Here is a 21030-nt window from a genome sequence, read left to right as displayed (position 1 = left end):
GCCAAGTGAGCCTGTTATTTCAACTTTATTATCACTACCATAGTTGTTTATGTTTACGCTGATCCTATTTTGTTGTCAACGTGTCATCGCATCTTAAGAGACAAGAACAAGTTAAACAGCTTTGCCCTGTTCTGATTAAGAAGTTAGCTGTATAAATCAGCATACGTTCGGTTACATTAAGTATTTAATGCTGCGGTGATAGAGACTATTGAACGGAAACCTGAAGATGCAAAAAGTGCTGTGGGATAAATACAAAAGTACGATGTATGAAAAGTCCTTGAAGGCAAGTTTAACAAGACAAAACATGTAAAGAAATGCCTTTGAAGAAGGCTTTTAAGTGCAAATGTCTTGGAGTTTAGGTTTTGCTATTCATTTATCCCCCATCAACCTTTTTACAAGCAGCCGGTAACAGTATGATTAGGTGGTGCCTTAACCTGGGCCATACATGCATATGGCCTATATATTAAAATGTATAGCAATTGATATAGAGACACATAAAGAATAAGTCCAAGCTTGCCCCGGGTAAATCATTTGGGTTATGCAAGACCATGGGTTCCAGCTTTGAAACCACAGGGCTGATGTTACAGTAAAGAATCAAACAATATATTGTTATAACTATTATTATAAATATATACCTTCTCTGCTATAATAGCTGGAAAGCATTGTTACTAAAATGAAAAGCCGTACTTATTCTGAACAACAAAAACGCTATTGATGAGAATCCCACATGTTTGCACAATGGTGTTGGGCATAAAGATTGCCGAGTATGTAAGAAGTTTAGATAAAGCTTTACACTTCATTTATCACAAGCTAGTTAGCAAATATAACCAATATTCCGATTAATCCGATGTAGCACATCCAGTATTAGGATCAGATTTTCAATGCAATTATTTGCTGTTCCATTCTGTAAGGCAGATGGAGGTAACATAAGGCTTGGAAGCCTTTCCACCTTGAAAGATTTTCAACTTGCTCTCATACAGTAGTTCAATCATAAAGACATTACTAGAAATGTGCGTCTCCCAACAGCTTTCCAAAACTGGCAAATTAGCTCCCCATCTTAAATCATTGGAAATTTCAGTTTAAGACAATATATGCTACAGGAACATGAAATTATTAAAATTTTGTAGGGAAAAAAACAGGTTCCACCGAGATTTGAACTCGGATCGCTGGATTCAAAGTCCAGAGTGCTAACCATTACACCATGGAACCCTACATGAAGGTATTTGGAATACAGCCATTCACGAGTCAATCTCCAATTTATGGCTTTGCACATGAGGTGACTCCCATCTTAAATGTCTCTGTTAAAAAGTATTAACAAAGTACTTATTGCTAATCTCCTGAAGTGGAAGGTAAAAAGTATTTTAAGAAAAATGCTGTTTACAATGACTTACACTATTTGCTGAGATTCAAAGATTTAAGTATTATTTATGTAATAGGACAGATGTAAAAATATCACATGAAATATCACATGAAATAGCATGTAATCCACACATCAGATAATTATCGCGTTTCAATATTTATCATTTTAGAAATTATGGATGGCCCCTTTATTTGCCCTTATCCTTTTTACCATGTGTTGCCCTCTGGTAAATTGAAAACAGGTAGTAATAAAAATTGGTTAATGAAAATGTCCAATATTTTGTATGCTCATGGCATTACATTAGTAACGAGTGGAGCAATTTTATTTTAATACATGAGGTTGGTGGATGGATGGAGGCCATTGAGGGAGTCGGCTGGGGGCATTGCTCTGGATCAGGCCTAGGGCCGCACCCAAGGTAAATCCACCTCTGGTTTATGGAGCGAAATTATTTTATTTAAGAAAAACCCAACAGTGTTCTACTTACACATTGTTTAAACACACAGTCTCTGCCGTGCAGAAAAGGTGGCTAACCAACAAAATGGCACACAATACTAATAAAGTCCTGAAGAACGCACAATATCCACGTCACATACTAGAGCATCAAAAAAAACTGGGGTGTAAAAATGAACTCTCTTTAATAAAGTTTAAAAAAAACAATCATCTGTATGAGGCAATAATTAAAAATAAATAAATATATCTATATATATGTATATATATAGATATATCTATATATAGCGTGTAAAAGAGACACAAAGCATGATGAGTTGCATAGGGATTTATGCAATTTTTCCACTAGGTTCCATGTCAGTTTCTATTTCCTCCCTTGAGGTTAGGTATCAGCTATGAGATTAGGAAATAAACGTATCTACTCCTCTGCCTGATTCAGAATGCCTTTATCCTCAAAGAGGCTTAAAGAGCTGGAATAAAAGTGACAAAGCACAAATTAAATGATGACGCAATCTCCCTGAAATAGGTTTCTCTCAATTATCATAATTATACCTTAGAGAAGCACACACATATAAAAACCTTTTTCATTCTGATGTATGACACTGGGTGACCAAACCCTGTTTATTCCTCTTACAAAATCAGTTTAAATCGGCTAATGTTAGGTGGTATATTTCAAAAGCAGGTATCTGAACAGCAGGAAAGACCTCATTATTGTCTTCTTAAAAAGTAGAACAGGCAAGCATGTCACCAATTCTGTATTTAGTTTGCCTCTATCAGGTGTCATCACGAGCATTAAACTACCACCCAGATAGCATTTATGTCAGGGGGGCAACATCAAGTTAAATATGTGATAAACCCGTTGACATTGAAACAACGGAGCCATAATGTCTACGACTCATTAGTTACATATTATTAGTAACATTTGTAGAAAGATGTTCAATTACATCATTTTGATGTGGTTAGTTCAATTGAGCATGAGCTTTTCTGGCATTAATCCCAGAAATCAATTTAGACTCTCTCTCTAAAAAAAAAAAAAAGAAATTAACACACAGTAAATTGTTTTAAAATAATGTTTATAGATATGTACTGACTTTACTCTGTAAAGAAATGGTTTGTGTTAAATGGTCTCTGAACCCCTGTGCACATATGGTGGGTGTTTTACTCACCTGTCCAAGGTATGTTGAATCACTTAAGACATGTCGAGTAATTCTGACTACACCCCAATGAATCACTCGGGTCGGTAGTTTCCCGTTGATCTCCAGCTAGCCTTATTTAAGTGTTTGCAGTCTGAACTGCTAACTTAGCCCCTTAAGGACAATGGGCGGTCCCTAAACCCATTAAACAATGCATTTTTAGCCCGTACATGTACGGGCTTTGTCATTAAGGGGTTAGTCTTAGACAAGTAGTTAAATCAGAAGTCTTTCCCCACCATAAACACCAACTAAGGTTTGACCAGCTGACTAAATCAAACCTATAAGTTTGTCAAATTGCTGACAACATACAAATTGTTTTTTTTGGATGACTTAGTTCATAGAAATTTTAGCCCGTTCCAAGGTGATTTCAGGAACCATACAAATTGTCCCCGAAATCCATCCCCCAACACTTAGTAATTCTAGAATAGTATGAGTAAAACTTTCTAGAATATGTTTTTCTACATTTTTAAACAGGTAGAGACACATTTTAATGCCACAGTATTTTTGCTCAGGAAGACCTAAAAGTCAAGAGACCTGTGGCCAAATGGATGGAACACTTGAATTTGTGAACAGGATTATAGGAATAAGAATTGAAATTCACACCTAGTAAAGCTAACATAGACTTTGTCAAACATGATACATCCCATTAGTTGCACAGTTTAAACATAACAATTTTCAAATAAATGAAAACAAAGTAAAATAATGTTAGAAAATGTCATTGTAAATATGCCTTCCAATAATCTTCATAGTACCATGTACTATAAAAAACACTATCCTTAGTACAGTCAATGTAAATGGGATATCTTAATATAATTATGACCATCCTTATATAATCCACATAATAGGCATTTGCCATAAGTTCAAACACTTCAAACAGCCACAGACGGACACATTTTTTTTTAGTTAGATGCAAACATTGTCAGCACCTAGAAAGCAGGAGGAAATAAGGAGGAAGGACTGAGGGACTGTCCCATCTGAATATGGACGCTTGGGGTGTATACGCAATGTCAGTCTAAACAATTTTAACCTATAACCTTTGGTCTAGACCAACAATGAATCTCAAAAATATTATAACCTAGTCTATTTAGTTCATGTTTTATACTCTAATCAGGAAAGGATTTTATGTTGGTATACATGAAGATTAAGGCTATGTAGAAGGGAATAGCTCAAAAACATACCAAGACCTTGCCATAGATAGGGTATACCAGAAGTCACTTCTAGCATTTGATGTGCAACCTCATAACCATTGGGGGAGGGTTCTTTGATGTGAGTAGTGACATCTGCTGCTAATTACTTTTGTAGCCATACCCCAGTCATGTGCGATTTCTGTTATTACATTTTTGGATTATTATTCTTAACCACCAACTTGCACTTATTTGTGCCATAACAAAACTGAACATCTCAGATCTCATGGAGAAGTCATGGAGAAGTGACCTTTGGTTTTAGTGGTCACTTTTTTAGTTATCGTTCCGGTAAGGGCTGTCCCTGTAGAGTGTTATAGACAAAAAACTGATTGGAAAAGCCAAAGCAGAAAGTTGGATGAAAGACATTATTATTTATTATTATTAGTAGTAATAGTATTATTTATTGTTTTATATAGCGCCATCAATGGGTAGACAATGGGTAGACAGGACATAAGAACATTATAAAGGCGTATTGAGTTAGACATTTGTAAGTCAAGTTTTCCAGTAGTTTATGGGGTAAAAGTTGGGCAGGGATGCAGGACCTGATGAAAGTTTCCTCAAAATGGGAGAAATTAGAGCATTTTTTTCGGAGGGCACACAACAAGGGGGAATACAATAAACAAGTGGTTGTCAATATTGCAGTTCTTTGTTTCCTATGAAGCAGATAGGAATTAAACAAGTTGTTGCGTTCATGTCCTTGAGCATAGAAAGAGGAGAAGTGTTAGAAGGTGGGATTAGAATTGGGAAATTTGCTGCCTTCACACAGGTTTGGTTAGTAGTACAGAATGGTTTAAAAGAGAGAGAACTGTATGGAAGTTGAGGTGGGATGATGACAGAAGGAAAGGTGAGATGTAGATTGCATTGGGGCTGAAGGGAGGGAAAGGCAGTTTGCATATGGAGGATGGTTAAAAAGTGAGTAACAAGCAAGAAATCCTAATCAAACTTTATGCAAAAACACCTGGTTATGGCAAGGGGAGATGGTATTGCAGTTTCATAGAAACACAGAATTTCAAGGCACACAATACTCATACCTGGGAGCTCTCCAGGTTTTGCCCTCAGAGATTCCGGGAGAAGTGCTGCTTCTTGGGTTGGGGGAGTGGGGTCTTGACATGCCCCATTCCCCACCCATTTCCCCTTCAAATGAGGGTGTTTCCTGTGACATCAGCATGAAAGCTTGCTGACATCAGCAGGCAGTCCTGCCCACGTCCCGCAAGGGTAGGCTCAAGGTAGTGGGAGCCCACAAGTTCCCAGGCATGATAATAACCATTGGCCTGTCTAGTTTGCCAATTTTTCCTGACTCAGACCTTAATTAGTCTTTAGTCTTGTCTTAGATTCAGGATAGCTTTATGCTGATGGGAGGCATTTCTGATGGGTGGACAGGATCACAACCGTACCTCTCTACCAGGTGGACATAAGAGGCTGGGGCATGGATGAGTTAAATGCAGATAACCAGGTGATGTGTATATCAAACTGGAGGAAAGCATGATAAGCAGGGTTGGAAGGTCCAGTGTAACTCCACCTGTCCATTTGTGATGGGTTTAGTGATCACTTAAACTTCATTGCACATCTGCACCGGGACTCACACTGCCTCTACCACTCAGCTGAACAAAGGGAAGAATGTTTTTTTTTTTGCAATATACTGATGTGAACACATCTGATCTGGGAGCTCCGGATCATTTAAGATTTTAATCAATTCTTAAGTTTCATCTTGATCTATGGCACTGCATCGGGAAACAAGAAAAAGAGATTACTGGCTTTAATGTAAGCCATGATATCCAGTAGATGCAAAATTGGATTTAGTAGGATTGGTGGATTGTTTAAAGAGCCATAATAAGTCTTTTATCCATTGAACATAGATTTTTTACAAGCTGTTATCAAGCATCTCAATGCAAGAACGTAAAATAAATCAGAAGAAAAATATAAAAACTACATTAAAAAACATTAAAGTAATGATTAAAGTAATGAAAATTAAACAATTTTCTTAAGTGTTTTAACTCCCTTTAGTAAAATTCCAAATGTATGTAGTTGCATATATGGGGATGGCACATAAAGCTCATGTAGATGTAGGTGACATTAGCAAGGCGGGCACATATAAGATGGGAATACATTCTGTTATTATACTAAAGAATCAAAATCTAGGAAGAAAATACACATTTGTTCACACAATTATTGTTCCTATTTTGCACTTCTGGGTACTACTCCCATAACCCTAATTATTATTCCAGTTGAGGTTCATGTGAGATAATAGTCTAGTACGTAAAAGCGCAATTACTCAAAGATGTTGTTAAACAAACTACCGGTATATATTGTCATTCATTAAGAAGCAGAACATATTACCACATAACATATACGTAATCCAAAATCGGTTGTGCAATCGTCCAAATAATGGGCATGTTACTGCTAGGAAAAAGATTGTAAACTACAGTAACTTTGGGGGGAAGAATTACTCCAGTGGGCAATTAAAAGTTCCAGTGATCTGCGGGGATTTGAGTGGCATCGGCTTGTAGCGATTAAACAAGGGAGAAGAACCATAAGAAAACCAAAAAAAGGAAAATGGCATAACAAATTATATGGATCCCCGATTGCATGAACAGCATGTTGAGTGAATGAATGGTCACTGGTATATGATGTCATTGTTAACATTCTAAATGTAAACTAGTGCGTAAAATCCCCTAGATAATAAAAGAGGTTATGTTTTGGAAAGTATCGCTAATATATAAATCTGTTTCAGTTCTTTAAAATATTCTGTCCTATTTCTTAACATCATCTACTTGTTATCAGTCAAAACTAGTAAACAGAACTTCCTGCGCAAACTAGCTGACTCTAGAAAGTTGAATAGAAACAAGTTGGATAAGTCTTAACGAAACTAGAATTTGTTGATAGTAATGGTAGATAACACTCACTGACGTCCTCATTCAGTCAGAGGTAAAGGAGTATAAAGGATGGAATTCACATAAAATCAGGCTTTATCATGCATAGATTGCAAAAAAAAAAATCTAGCCTCTTTTTGAACCATGTTGAAATTATAATAAACGACCGTGTTTTTCATTACACCAACAATGGACTCTAGATTGACGACAATACAAACTGGAGGTCTTCTTCAACTTAACTACCAGGTTGTACTAATTTCTCAAAATAACAATAACATGGGATAGACGCCATAGGTGGTTTTCGGCGTCAGGTTGAAGATTGGTGTTACCTCAGATGTGAAAATTAAAGAGAATGCTATCATTTCCTCTTTATCAACTTCCTAGCTTCCGTGTCACAATAGCTGCCATATCTCTTTTGTGTCATATCCTGCAACCTCAATCTAAGCATTTTCAATGATTTCCTAATGTTAATAGCCTGTTTATGGCTTAACCTTGGAAATGTCTGCTGTCCTTTTATAATATGTAAATTATATACCAAGTATATCAGGTTCAAAAAAAAAATGTGGAAATATTATATATATATATATATATATATATATATATATATATATAGTATAGTAGTAGCATATAGTCTATTATTTTGTTATATATATATATATATATTTACATATACCGCATAACCTTACAGTATATATATATAAATACACACATATATATAACAAAATAATAGACTCTATATGCTGTGTCAGCACTTTCAGAATTTGCTCACTTGTCAGCAATACGCCTTTTTTTAACATTTATGGTATTTCATAGAGTGCAGTTTATTCTATTCTAGATCCATTTATATCCTTTTTTTATATTGGTGATAATGGAAAATATTTGTTGTGGGAAATGATATCTGTTTCATATGAGTGTTTAATATAGAAAATTTTAGCTGTTGAGTCCCTAGTTTTAGCTGGAGTTATGTTTTTAAACTTCTGATGTCACCAACTGCTGTTAGAAATGTCTCTATTTTATAATTTTTTAACCCAAAGGTGACAACCCTAGTGAGTCGGTAGACTTCTATAGTCATATTGCGTTACTTTTTAGTTTGTTTCTCTACCCTCTTGTTTTCAAGAGAATAAAACAAAGGGAATACAAGGCTGTGAACAATTATAATCACACCTGGGAAACCCGGGGTCTCCGGGTGCAACACCGCTTCTCCGGGAAAACTCCGGGTTGCTGGAGCAGTTATGCCCACTCACCACCCACTTCCACTCCAACAATGGCGACGTCAGCGGGACCTCCTACCTGCTTGTGAGATACAAGGGGGTCTCCGGGTAGCTAGAGCCATAAAGTTCCCAAGTATGCTCATTAGCTCCGCAGCCTAATGCACATAAGCGGCCATGAAGCCTGTTACAACTTCCCTCTTGGTTGACAGTTGAATTCCAATGCAACCCAGACACAGATGCAATGGGGAAAAATGACATAAAATAATAATAACAAAAGGAGTAGAAGACTGAGCTCTCTGTATGAGATCCCTATTTGTATTAAAATAATAACAAGAAAGCTATTTTTTTACATCCCACATTTAAATCACACTTCACAATATGTGTTCAGTTTCTATATGGATTTGCTCTGGAATTTGTAAGGAAATTTGAATATATACATAACTAATACATTTATACGTAATATAAATTAACGTGGAAGAAAAAATAGTGCTTCCAAGAAGGCTCCGCTGAGCGGAACAATATCGAACGTAGGTCGGTTTTTCGTCAGTACGTCGCAGCGTGTGGGCATTAAATAGTTCCTATTCGGAAGGAAAGATTCTTGCGCCGGCCGGCTGTGTGGAGGAGGCGTCGCCATTTTGTTCGGTAGTAGGCTCCAGTAACGGAAGCGGATTAAGGGTTTCGTGAGAACCGCGGCGTCCTCCGTTCTTTCATTCCCTTTTCTTCGGCAGCCTTCTGTGTGGACTCGTTCTTAGCGCCTATTCACCTTAGGGACCATGGCGGACGTCGACAAGTTAAACATCGACAGCATCATCCAGCGGCTGTTAGAAGGTGAGGTTATCCGGGAGGGCCTGTTCGTGTTGGTGCTTTGAAGCTGGATCCTTGCTTGTCCTTTGCCGCTAGTAGCGTGTATGTTGGCGCGGTGGCGTGTTTATTTCACATCTAGGCGGCCGTACTTGCTTTGCGGCTTTGTCTTGTGGTTCTGTGCAGTATGTAGCGCAGATGCTATCGGCTATACCGCAAACGAAACCTCTGTAAATCATATCGCGTCTTCCCGCTACCTGGAGGCTTTATCTCTAGACTCGTTATGATTCCTCCGTTACAATGCCCTGTAGCCGGGTTGCAGCGGAAGGCATACGTGGAGCCCCTCTCCAATGCGTGTGAATGGGAGGGTGACTACCATTCTCCCGGTCTTCTATTTACTACCGAGAGCAATGACAGGTTGTTCTATATAGCGCCATCAGACTCCGCAGCGCTGTACGAAGGGCAGACGGGGCATAACAATTGGTGGGTGTATATATAACATAACAACAAGGTGACAAACAGGTGCGGGGGGCTCTTGTCACATGATCTTAAAAATCTAGTGGACAATCCTGTTCGTTTATCTCTAGTGTGTGTCTGAGCTTTTTTTTTCTGTATGTATTTTAATGCCCTTTATACAGTGCTGTGGCATATGATGGCGATGTGGATACCGGAGTCTGGATAATTTTTGTTGCACTGTATCGGTTAATCTTTACTTTTCTTGGGGGCAAAGTAACGAATCTCTTGAGCTGACATGTAATGTGTCGCTGTTATCGCTTGTCCCCGTTTAAAGTCCCTTTCACCTGCAGTCCGTGTTCCTTCATGGCAGTAATTGTGGCCTGTTATGTAATGTGTTGGTCGATTAGCATTTAATTGAAGCTGTTCCTGTAATTGTGTGTTAAGCCGGGTGATTTTGCTTTCTTGGTCGCTTGGGTTGTCATCCTGTAAAATGGTTAAGGTGATGCTCGTATATAGATGGGACCTTTCTGCGAGATCTGTGCAATGGCGCAGTAAAACACAGAATAACGGAATATACATCTGTTAATCCTGTCTCCTTTAAGAAACTGATTTAACAAGTGATTCTGTAAACAGGTGTTGGCAGTATGGTAAAGTCTGTTTAATACGCACGTGCAGCGAGTGGGCATCACGGTGCTATTTCTCAATCGCTGCGCTGTTCTCTGGCGTATGGGATTGCGAGGTTTAAAGGCTTGTGCGTGTGAAGGGTATACATGGAAACGTGGATCTCAGATGCGTTTTTGTTTGGCATTGATGGTCTCCTCCATGATTCATTCTTGGGCAACATGAAACTTCAACAGCTGTGATCTAATTGTTACATTCAAGGAGGTTGTACTGCAATCAGCGGGGCTGTATCTTTATTTAGGTTTACAGCTCAATAAATGCGTTACGATGAGTACTGTCAAATATCCATTAACTGACCAAACGGCGATTTAAAGGGAAGCTCCAGCCTATTACTGCATCTGACTGCATGGTGCCTCTCTGCTTCCTGCACGATCCCTGCTGCCATTTTCCGTGCAGGAGATACAGTGTTCGGCTCCATGCATGTGATAGTTATAACCCATCGGCTCTAGCACTGGCTCGTCAATTCTACCAGTGGCTAAGCAGAAAGAAACCAAGGGGCACACTATGGGAGTGTTCCCTCCACTGCAGCTTCTACCTTAGGTATTGTCATCTGGTTTTTGCCTTAATGCATATTAAAATACTCTATTTCAATTTTTTTTTTTTTCCTTAGTGGGGTTGTCGGTTATAGTTGTTCCTTTTTAATACTCAATTTCCCAGTCTAGCTTCTAAGTCAGAATGTCTGATATTCGTATTTAGCTTTTACATAATGGCTTCTTCCATAATTCATGCACTTTTTTTTCTGATGGGTAAGTGAAGCAGTTTGGGTCGCTGTCCCTTCTCCTGCAATCTGTTGTGCTTTGAGACTTCGCTCGGCAGCTTTCTTGCTTTAGACCAGGCTGCCGAGCATCGTTGCCAGTACTGCTTCTGTACAGGCGCGTGCAGCCGGTTCATTCCTCTTCTAAGTGGGTTCCGCAGGTTAATTGCTAAACATGCATGTGCGAAAGCAGCCAGCTACCTGTGTGGAAAGGGAAGGGTTTGGACCAAGTGTTCTGCGTTGATGTAAATTTGGGCACTAACAGATTTTAGAGTCACCTGGCTGACATGTTCTTGAACATGAGTGAAGAAGCCATGCTATTCCATTGTATCCTTGATTGGGCTTTTTCCCTCTTACAAAATGGAATAAATCCTAAAATTATTACAAAGAAAATTGATTATTTAAATTATACACTTTTGTTTCTAAATTTGGTATCAGTAACATTGTATTGAGCCTCAAATCCATAAATTATGTTTTGGACAAAAAATGAGCATTGGTAAATGGGTAAACTGGACAGTGCGATGTTCACCTTAGCATCCACGATATGTTAATTACCAAGCCACTGTTTGGCCTACCGCCCCTCTTCTGGCTTGATTTGTTACAGTGCTTTCCAAATTAAAAAGCCCAATCCTGGGTCTGGGTGTATTGGACCAGGTGGCAGAGGCCCGGAAAGCTTTCTCCTATGGAGTACAACTACTCTGTAGCTGGGTACGCAGACCCCTGTGGCACGTGATGTTGTAACGTTTTGCCGTTCTTAAAATAATGAAGGATCTTAGTGACGGGGTTTAACTACATTTAGCATAGTCAGACAGTCAAATGCATTCTTCTGGATTTGCAGTGAGTGATCCTCAAATTTGTTTGGTCCAGTCTGGACTTGTCATGTAATTTTCTTAAGGCTCATAGTGGAGTGGTCTACATGGACACAGACTTGGGGTACTTCTGGAACAATACTCTCCTATTCCACTGTATTGGCTGAATTTCTTTGTCTGCTGCATTCCCCCATATTCCTATATTGCTGGCTAGGCATGTGGTTATTTTATAGTGCTTTATAGTTGAGCCAGTTGACTGTCTACTATCACACATGTTCTAAAATAGAAGGAAATCTGTTGAGGCATTTTAAGGACATACTAGGACATACCAGCCTTTGGGCAACTAGTACTCTGTTTAGGGCCTTCCAGTTGGGTCTCCTGTGGTTGATATGTGGTCAGGAAACCATGGCTACCAACATTATGCATATTTATATATAATCTCTGAACCCAGGTGCATATGAGTTAGATTATGAGTAACGCTAAAGTTTAGCTTCTGAAGCAATTGCTTTTATTCCTAAAATGTGTTTCTTGGCTCAGAATCAAGATGGAAGCTTGTAGGGGGGACTTACTTGCTTCGCTGTTGCTTTTCCTCCAAATAAACAAGCCAAGCAGCTTCTTAACCTCTTCAGCCCCAGGGGGTTTTGGTACCTTAGACCTCATCCTTTGTTGTGGGGAAAAACAGGGTTTTCATTTGTAATGATAGAAACATCCAAGAAACAGAGTGCTAATGTTTTAAAGCCTAAAATATATATATTTTGCAATATTCTTAGTATTCTACACAATGTTGGCTTTTGCTTATAGGGGTTATGTTAATCCAGGTGGGAAAGCCAATTGCTAAATAGGATGATAGCAGTAACTTTCTTGTGGATGCAAAAATGTGATTGCAGAATAAAATGTATATACACTAAAAATATATATAATTTTTTTTTCAGTAAGGGGTTCAAAACCTGGGAAAAATGTTCAACTTCAGGAGAATGAAATTAGAGGCCTATGTCTAAAGTCTCGAGAAATCTTCCTCAGTCAGCCAATTTTACTTGAACTTGAAGCTCCCCTTAAAATATGTGGTAAGTGTTCTGTAACGGTCAGCAAGGGTTATAAATCTCCTGTACTACATACATTTTTTTCATCAAGAGCTTTAGGCAAGTGTGGAAATTATGTAAGAATGCTTTTAAAAAAAAAAATAGCTTATTTAACAAAATGAACAGAAAAATCTAATATTTGTGACCACCCTTTGCCTTCAATGCAGCATCAATTCTAGGTACACTTGACTTTATGACTTTGTAGGTACACACCAAGTGAGCATTCAGCGCATGCCTAGCGAAAGATATCCAGCAGTGCTCTGGATCACCAATCCACTTCTGACCAGACGTCTCCAGTCAGTAGTCTTCATGGAAGACTTGCAGCCAAAAAGCCATATATCTCACATGGAAAGGAGGCCAAGGGACTAAACTATTCATGAAAATACAGGAACTGGCCTGCAGAAAAATGGTGGCAGGTGCGCTACCTTCCGCTTCAGCCAAATATTTCAGGTTTGACTAATCCGTTGTTTGTTCACTGAAGAGCGGTACAGGAATGAGCATTTGCAGGCAGCAGTGAAGAATAGTTGGGGTTCCTTGCAAGTTTTGGGCTGCAAATGGTGTGGATTTGGTTAGAATTACTGGTCTCAATTGTGAGAACAGGCAGAAACTTATCAAGCAATACCATCTGGGAGGCATCTGATTGGCCCCCAATTTTTTCTGCAGCATGATGACCCCCCCTCCCCCCACATTGAGAACTATCAGCATAAAGAACAAGGAGACCTGCAAGTGAAGGTATCTCCCCCACAGAGCCCTGATCTCAGCACAATCTGTCTGGGATTACATGAAGAGAAACAACTGAGGCTGCCTAAATCCACAGAAGAATTGATGGTTCTCCATGATTTGTAGATCATCCTTCCTGCCAAATTCCTAAAATAAAAAATTTGTGCAGGCATACCCAGATGAATTGAAGCCAAAGGTGGTCGTCGGATATTGATTTGATTTACGTTTTTCTTCTGTTCACTCACTTTGCATTTTTTTGATTGTTTTCAAAGACAATAGTTTATCATTCTTGCTTTACAGCTTTTTCTCACACCTGCCTGAAACTTGTGTGTGTATAGTCTAGACTGAATGGAATTTCTAGCTTTTAGAAGATTGGCATGGTTTTTATGACGGGTTTCTTGGAGTACTAAACTGTATTGTACTAACTTTGTATGTACATTTGTACATTTTGATATTGGTCCTATTTGCTAAAGGGAAAGTTGACTTTTCAACAAATTATGGCATAATGGACTAACACTGGCAGCATCTGGCAAGGAGGTTTAAATCTGGCCTATTTATGCATTATGCAAACCTAGCCCTATTTTTCTGGGGTACTCGGAGTATTCAACAAATGCTGCTTATTGCCAAATACAATTGAACTTGTCTTTTCTAGGAAGCACATCACAAAAGTGAGTTTTGCAGGACCATGCACCTCACGGTGAAGTGCTGATACACTGGCATCTCAACTCTTTCCTCAACATGTGTTAAATGGAATGGATTTTGTATTGCATACCCCTGCAGTTCAGAACACTTGTGTATCTTCTGGCATGCCTGATGTTCAGCCAAGAACAGCTGCACAGAGCATCAGGGAAACTAGCCTGGCATGTGTGCCTTTTAGTTGGTCTCTGTATGGTGGCTGCTTAAGTGTTTTTGTGCTTTACATACTAATACTTGTATCATTCTCTAGGTGATATTCATGGACAGTACTACGATCTACTAAGGCTCTTTGAGTATGGTGGCTTTCCACCTGAAAGTAACTACCTGTTTCTTGGTGACTATGTGGACAGAGGGAAGCAGTCTTTAGAAACAATCTGTCTCCTCTTGGCTTACAAAATTAAATACCCCGAGAACTTCTTCCTTCTCAGAGGAAATCATGAGTGTGCCAGCATTAACAGAATCTATGGGTTCTATGATGAATGTAAGTACACCTTACTTTCTCTAAAATTTAGCATAAACACATTTGTATACATTTTAAATACTTCATACCATTTGTGTGTTCATACTTTAAAGCGTGTAATGTTTACAGATTAAGTTAAGCAAAGGGGTCTGAAATGAAGTATTTTGGATACTTACCTGCTGAATTACCCAAACTGACAGCGCTTGGTTAGACAGACCCAATAATTGCAGACTCTTCACTACACGGCACTGCTGGCTATTACGCGCAAACCTTTATTTGCCACAATGATGAAAACAAACACAATGTTCTTAAATGTATCTGCTTAACATCGGCTTCCCAGGTACTCGTGGCAGTGATTTGATCCCTTCCTAACTTAAACTGCAGATGCAATCCGTGCAATTGACACAGCTGTTAGACCCTGAGTAAAATATAAACTCTCCTTGTGTAGCTTTTGGAGAAGCTGTCTAATCTTCCCTCACTTCACAATATGCAGGATTCAGTTGCCAAAACAGTACTGTGCACTCGATGGATTGTCTTATTGCATAGTAACCTTTCTGTTAGAGCGCATGCATTGGCACATGGCAGTCTGCAAGATTTGCCAAGTAGTGCATCAAGTCTTTAATCCTCCTAATTCTGTCCACATAGGTAAAAGAAGATACAATATTAAGTTATGGAAAACATTCACAGACTGCTTCAATTGCTTGCCAATAGCTGCTATAGTGGATGAGAAGATCTTCTGCTGTCATGGAGGCAAGTAGTGTTTTTGGATTTTGTTTTTTCCCCTCCAACCCCCATGCACTGATCTTGCTTAGGGCTGGTAGATTTTACATCTATAAACCGTCAAAAGTATCTCTAAAGCTCTCTTTAAAGTCAAGTTTCACAACAGGCTGTATCTTCATTATAGTTGAGGGGAACTATTTTACTCCCATTAAAATCCAGTGTTAATGTTGGAACTTACTGGCTTTAAAAAAAAAACAAAAAAAAAACTTTTAGACAGTTGCATATTTGTTCTTTGCTTTTACCAGCATGGTGCCTTGTGATAAAACAAATTTAAAAAAAAAAAAGCAATCTTATTTTCCCAGAGGGGCCATCTGATGCAAAGTTGGGGGGGGCTTATCTGAGCTGGGGAAGTGATCTTAAATATCACAACTGCAATGGTAACCTGGAGCTATAGAATGTTCAGTGCTGAAGTAAATTACCGTGTACAGCAGAGTAATGTTCCAATGATTTGGATAAGTCTTCCCGCTTAACAATACAAAGAACCTACAAAAGTGCAAATAGAACAGCAGCATCAGAAAGGGGCTACCAATGCAAACTACTAACCCTTAAGACCACTGCTTGCTCAATCAGTGTCTGAAATTAGAATCGCACATATTTTGACAGTAACATTTTATTTAACAGGTTTATCTCCAGATCTTCAGTCAATGGAACAGATCAGGCGAATTATGCGCCCAACTGATGTTCCTGACCAGGGACTCTTGTGTGACTTGCTGTGGTCTGATCCAGACAAAGATGTATTGGGATGGGGTGAAAATGACAGAGGGGTATCTTTCACTTTTGGAGCTGAAGTTGTAGCTAAATTTCTACATAAACATGACTTGGATTTGATTTGCCGCGCTCATCAGGTATTTTAACAATTGTTTTCTAAAACTGGAATAAGCAAATATAATGCATGTTATGTAATAAAGCCATGTAAGCAATATGTTGAAGATACTTGCAACCTGGGAATGTTTTCCATTATCTGAAACCTCCAGCAGTGTAAACACCAGTGCCGATGTTAGCAATAGACTTTTTGCTGTTACTAAAGGGAACTGCAGGTCTTGAATAGTCTGAAAGCGTTGCCATTACCTGGCTTGTTATCTGCAGATACATGTTTTGGTTGAGAACTGCAAGACCAAGCATCTTATAGTGTGTTTTTAGCCTGTAGGGAGTGCTCCTAAAATGCAGAAACACAAAATTAAGAATCTAAGAATAACCGTGTCCGTGTTCCAGAAACTTTGTAAACATTTGCCAAAAAACATCTGTTGGAAAGAATGAGACCTGCCAAACATGTTATAAACAAGCGCCCGATAAATAAAAGCAACACTTTATATGCAAAATAAGAAATATTGCTTAACTAATATATGGCATTAGTGTAAATTCCTGGTTTGTGAGTTGTCAAATGATCAGTTAAGAGTTGTTAAATGCAACAGTCTTTGCAAGGTGTCTGTAAAGCTGATACTGTAAACAGAATACCTCCAGCCCTCCAGCTGCTGCAGGACTAAATCTCCATACTCTTCAGCCAGCCCCTTAGCTGAAAAGAGCATTATGGGAGATGTAGTCCTGCAGCAGCTGGAGGGCCAAAGGTTGGACGCCCCTGCTATAAGACCATAATAGCTGTATAAGTGGTGAAAGGGCATGCTGGAAGTAAGTATTTTTTGTTTCCTACTCCATAATAGGTGGTTGAAGATGGTTATGAATTTTTTGCTAAGAGGCAGTTGGTCACTTTGTTCTCTGCTCCAAATTACTGCGGGGAGTTTGACAATGCCGGTGCAATGATGAGCGTAGACGAAACATTAATGTGTTCCTTCCAGGTAAGTCAAAAGTGTATAACTTCTAAAAATGTTCTGCCCCTGCAAGGAGGTCTGTATTTTCTTGCCGGCTTAATTTGTCAGACTTCGGTGTGCTCAGTTACCGACACTGCAGTTAAATATTCTGTTTTGTTACTTTATATTTGTTGGCAGTGTATAAATGATCAGATTCCCAAAAATGGATATTGGCTGTACTTAATAACAATTTGTTACTTTATTGTTGCGAATCTGGTTCACTACTTGTGTTCCAAACGTAGAACAATACATGGCTTATGTATATTGAGGTTCCAGATCTTAATTTAGAAAATATAACATTTTTGTTTTTATTATAGATACTTAAACCAGCAGAAAAAAAGAAGCCCAATGCAAGCAGACCTGTAACACCTCCAAGAGGCATGATCACAAAGCAAGCAAAGAAATGAGTCTTTAGTGGTCTCCTTGGACTTGTATTATAGTATATAATCTCACTTTTTTTTTAATTGTGTAATGTGTTATGAACAGTCAGTTCCATCCAGCTAGATGTCTGTGGCATATTTTTGTTACTGCAATCACTTTAAGGTCAGCCCTTTTACATCTTGGCGTCTAAAATACCTTCATTCCAGTGTTGCTGATCACTCCAGACTTAATCATCTTGTCATGTAACTTTGTACAATCCACACCTATTGTAAAATGCTTGTTTGCTACATTGACACCTATAGAGTGCGCTATTGTCACTTCTATAACTTCCATACTGTTTATACAAACCACTGTGAACATTTTTCCTGTTTAAAACAAAAGTCATGTCCGCACTTGTATAGCTGTCAAAATACAGAAATGACTCCCGTAAAGACAGTCCTCCACTTTCCAACAAAGGATTTGTCTCAAATCTGTCACCAGTTCACTGAAATATATTCAGGATAGATTGTATGAACTCTGAACACCTTCAGACTTCACCCATATCCTGAAAATCCATGAATTGAGCCAATATCATAACTCTAGACCTAGCTTTTACTATCACTCTCCTTTTGCCGGCATCACTGGTTTTGATGTATGTATATTTAAAGCACATTTTCCGTACTGTATACTTTTAAATGAAATTAAAGCCATTATTTTAACTATTGTCTTCTGATTTCCAAAGCTTGTATCTGTGTTCCTTATGTCTTCCTTAGCTGGAGATGGCTCTGAGTCTGGTGTTTGCATGGTTTTTCCAAGGTATAGTGAGACTGGTTATAAAGACACAACGATGCACTTGCCAATATTACATATAATAGGGTTGGTTGGTTTACTTTCCCATCCAAACACTTACTGCCTTCAAAGGCCCTACCCTACGCCCGCTCAATTTTAAAGACTTTGTATATGCCAAAGGTATTGATGTTTGCCCTTTTTGTTTTAATAAAGAACTCTTTGAGCCACATGTACAGTATCTTGTCTTAAATTGAACTTTCAGGTTTTAAGCTTTTTTGGAAAGCTTTTTTCACTCTATGTAAAGAAATGCGTAGCATTGGGATATTTTGGTTTAAGTTTCCTAAGCCAGTTAACTATAGTGTGCTGAGTTCTTTCAGTCCCACATACCCTTAATTGCCATATTCTAGAAGTGGCTACTAGACTGCTCAGTTTGGCACATTTACAATATTCATAATTCTAAGCCTGTTGAGTGTTCTTACATTAATGTCTTTCCTAATGTGTTACTTGCTTTGCAGTAGCTATGTACAATGCATAATGAGTAAAACTATCTGACACCCTCCCCCTTAACACTTCCATGATCTGGTTTGATGGGAGCAAGTTGGCTACACTAAAAATGGATACACAAAATGAGTAAAATTGAACGGACATGTAAAATGATGAAACTGCTTCTGGGGTGTGAAATATGCAGGGTCCATAAAGCAGTGGCTAAAGGTCTGCGGTGACAATGAGATTGAAAGTAATGCTGTATGAAAACGGAGCACGTAGTGTTCATTAAAGAAACAATAGCTGGAAATGAGTGATCAACTACAAATCTGGACTGAAATGGATGAGGTTTTCAGCTGCATTGGCCATAGAGGAATGTAACATGAGAATTTAGGGTGACCCCCCCCTTGACCTACTTTTCTTTTGAGACACACAACCTAATAGAACAAAACCATACTATGTTGGCAACATTGGGTATTAGGACACCTGAGACTCTACTTTTTGATCTATGAATATCGGTATGCATGAACATCTGTCAAACAGACACAAAAAAGACATTTGTAGAGCTAGTTGTAATGGTAAAAAAAAGATTCCAGTGGATTTTAATGAATGCTAAATTTAGTTATTGGAATTAGAAAGTGGGACTCGCACACTTTTCCCTGCGTACAGTGGCCGTACCAGTGGGCTTGCTCTTTCTCCCGGGACAAGCACTCTGAAAGATAGTTAAAGGGTTAAACTCTGCCCTATCCTATATCTGTACTCGCTATACGCTGCCAGTCAGTTCTTTCTTGTCCTGCGCAGAGGAAGAGTGTGGGTTTTGCACAGACGAGTCCTTCAGTCAGCAGATTCTGGTGTCGGCACACGGGTTGTTGCCGATTGGGGGGGCTGTTCCCACGGTCCATTCACTCCCCAGGTGGGAGCATGGCAGACTTCTCTAACCGCTCTTACAGGTTGAATCTGTAGCGGGTTTTTTTTCTATAGTCTGAGGGGAGGAGCATGCCCAGTAGAGTGGAACGCACGCCCAGGTGGCTGTGTTCCACTGATGATCCGACCGCGATACAGCGCATGCGCTTGGATCATTTTTGGCACCAAATTCAAAGTATGGCTGCCTATTTATACTGTGCAAACCTGTCTGACCACAAGAGTGCGTGTCAGGACAGGTTTCTGTATCACCTGTATCATATCCAGATATACCAAAATGTTAACCCCTTCATCTCCAGAAAAGATAAAATGCCAGATGCTCCTCCCAAGAAAGCTTCATGCAAGTCTAAACATTTATCTTGCGCAGAATGCAACACTCTTCCAGACAGATACAGGAGAAAAACATGCCAACAATGCAGTCCTTTTTTGTGCTGGTTCCAGGACAAATTTGACTCAGGTGTTCAAGGAGGCGGCTAAATCAGCTTTGCAGGACAAACCGATTAAAAAAGCGCAAGAGAGAACAGTTATCTTCCACTTTCAGAGTTGTCATCCGGAGAATGTTTTCCATTGGTGTGTTCCTCTAGTTCTGAGGATTCAGATTTTGAGGCCGGTTTTCATTCCCAAGAACTTGGGAAATTCGTACAAGAGCTGAACCATCTATTGCTCCACAACCCGGAAGCTAAGAAAAAGGGTTTTCCTTGCCATTCCAGGTGGCACAGGTGAAGAAGGTGGCTCCACCTACCAGGTAGGGCAGGAAACACTATAAAAAACAGAGACCTCCCCCTTTCTCCCCAGTGTTGTTTCCGGCCCTACTCAGGTAGCGGTTCGGCTGATGCTTACCTCCGTTTTTTTTTTGTTTTTTTTTTCTCGGAGCCCCGGGGGCGTCCTCCTTCTGCATCCTGTAGTGGTCCCGTGTGGATCCAGGGTTTAATTCCGCTGTCATCGCGGCGGTTCATACGAGGCACATCTCCTGGTTCCCGGCTCTGCCAACAGCCCAGGGGGCTCACTGGGTTGTTTAAGCCTCGGGCACCGGTTCCTTCCATCCTGGGGGATCCTCAGAGACGAGGCACGGCAGGTTAAGACCTCTAACCGGCTCTGCCAGTTCGCGACACCCGGTCTGTATACTTCCGGGGTTTCCACTCTGCATCACTTCCGACGCTCGGCCCGGGGT

General features: G+C 39.4%; 1 protein-coding gene and 1 non-coding gene across 2 annotated transcripts; one reads left to right on the top strand and one right to left on the bottom strand.

The window, feature by feature from the left end:
• Positions 1 to 1137: 1137 nt before the first annotated feature.
• TRNAQ-UUG (transfer RNA glutamine (anticodon UUG)) lies at positions 1138 to 1209 on the bottom strand. Its single transcript has one exon. It is a non-coding gene; the product is annotated as a tRNA-Gln (tRNA).
• Positions 1210 to 8985: 7776 nt separating this feature from the next.
• On the top strand, positions 8986 to 18385 carry PPP1CC (protein phosphatase 1 catalytic subunit gamma). Its single transcript, XM_053473052.1, has 7 exons — positions 8986 to 9093; positions 12699 to 12830; positions 14512 to 14742; positions 15367 to 15471; positions 16123 to 16346; positions 17160 to 17294; positions 17624 to 18385. The coding sequence occupies exons 1-7, from the start codon at positions 9039 to 9041 to the stop codon at positions 17711 to 17713; spliced, it is 972 nt and encodes a 323-aa protein (XP_053329027.1). The 5' UTR covers positions 8986 to 9038; the 3' UTR covers positions 17714 to 18385.
• Positions 18386 to 21030: the final 2645 nt, after the last annotated feature.

The sequence above is a fragment of the Spea bombifrons genome, chromosome 1, assembly GCF_027358695.1.
Source record: "Spea bombifrons isolate aSpeBom1 chromosome 1, aSpeBom1.2.pri, whole genome shotgun sequence".
Classification (NCBI taxonomy): domain Eukaryota; kingdom Metazoa; phylum Chordata; class Amphibia; order Anura; family Pelobatidae; genus Spea; species Spea bombifrons.
This window is presented reverse-complemented; position numbering and strand designations above follow the sequence as displayed.

Bases quoted from the DNA above. Each gene is read 5' to 3' on its own strand.
- PPP1CC (XM_053473052.1), top strand. From the start codon at position 9,039: ATGGCGGACGTCGACAAGTTAAACATCGACAGCATCATCCAGCGGCTG. The intron at 12,831-14,511 runs GTAAGTGTTCTG...ATCATTCTCTAG, and splicing joins AGCTCCCCTTAAAATATGTG to GTGATATTCATGGACAGTAC. The intron at 16,347-17,159 runs GTATTTTAACAA...ACTCCATAATAG, and splicing joins TGATTTGCCGCGCTCATCAG to GTGGTTGAAGATGGTTATGA.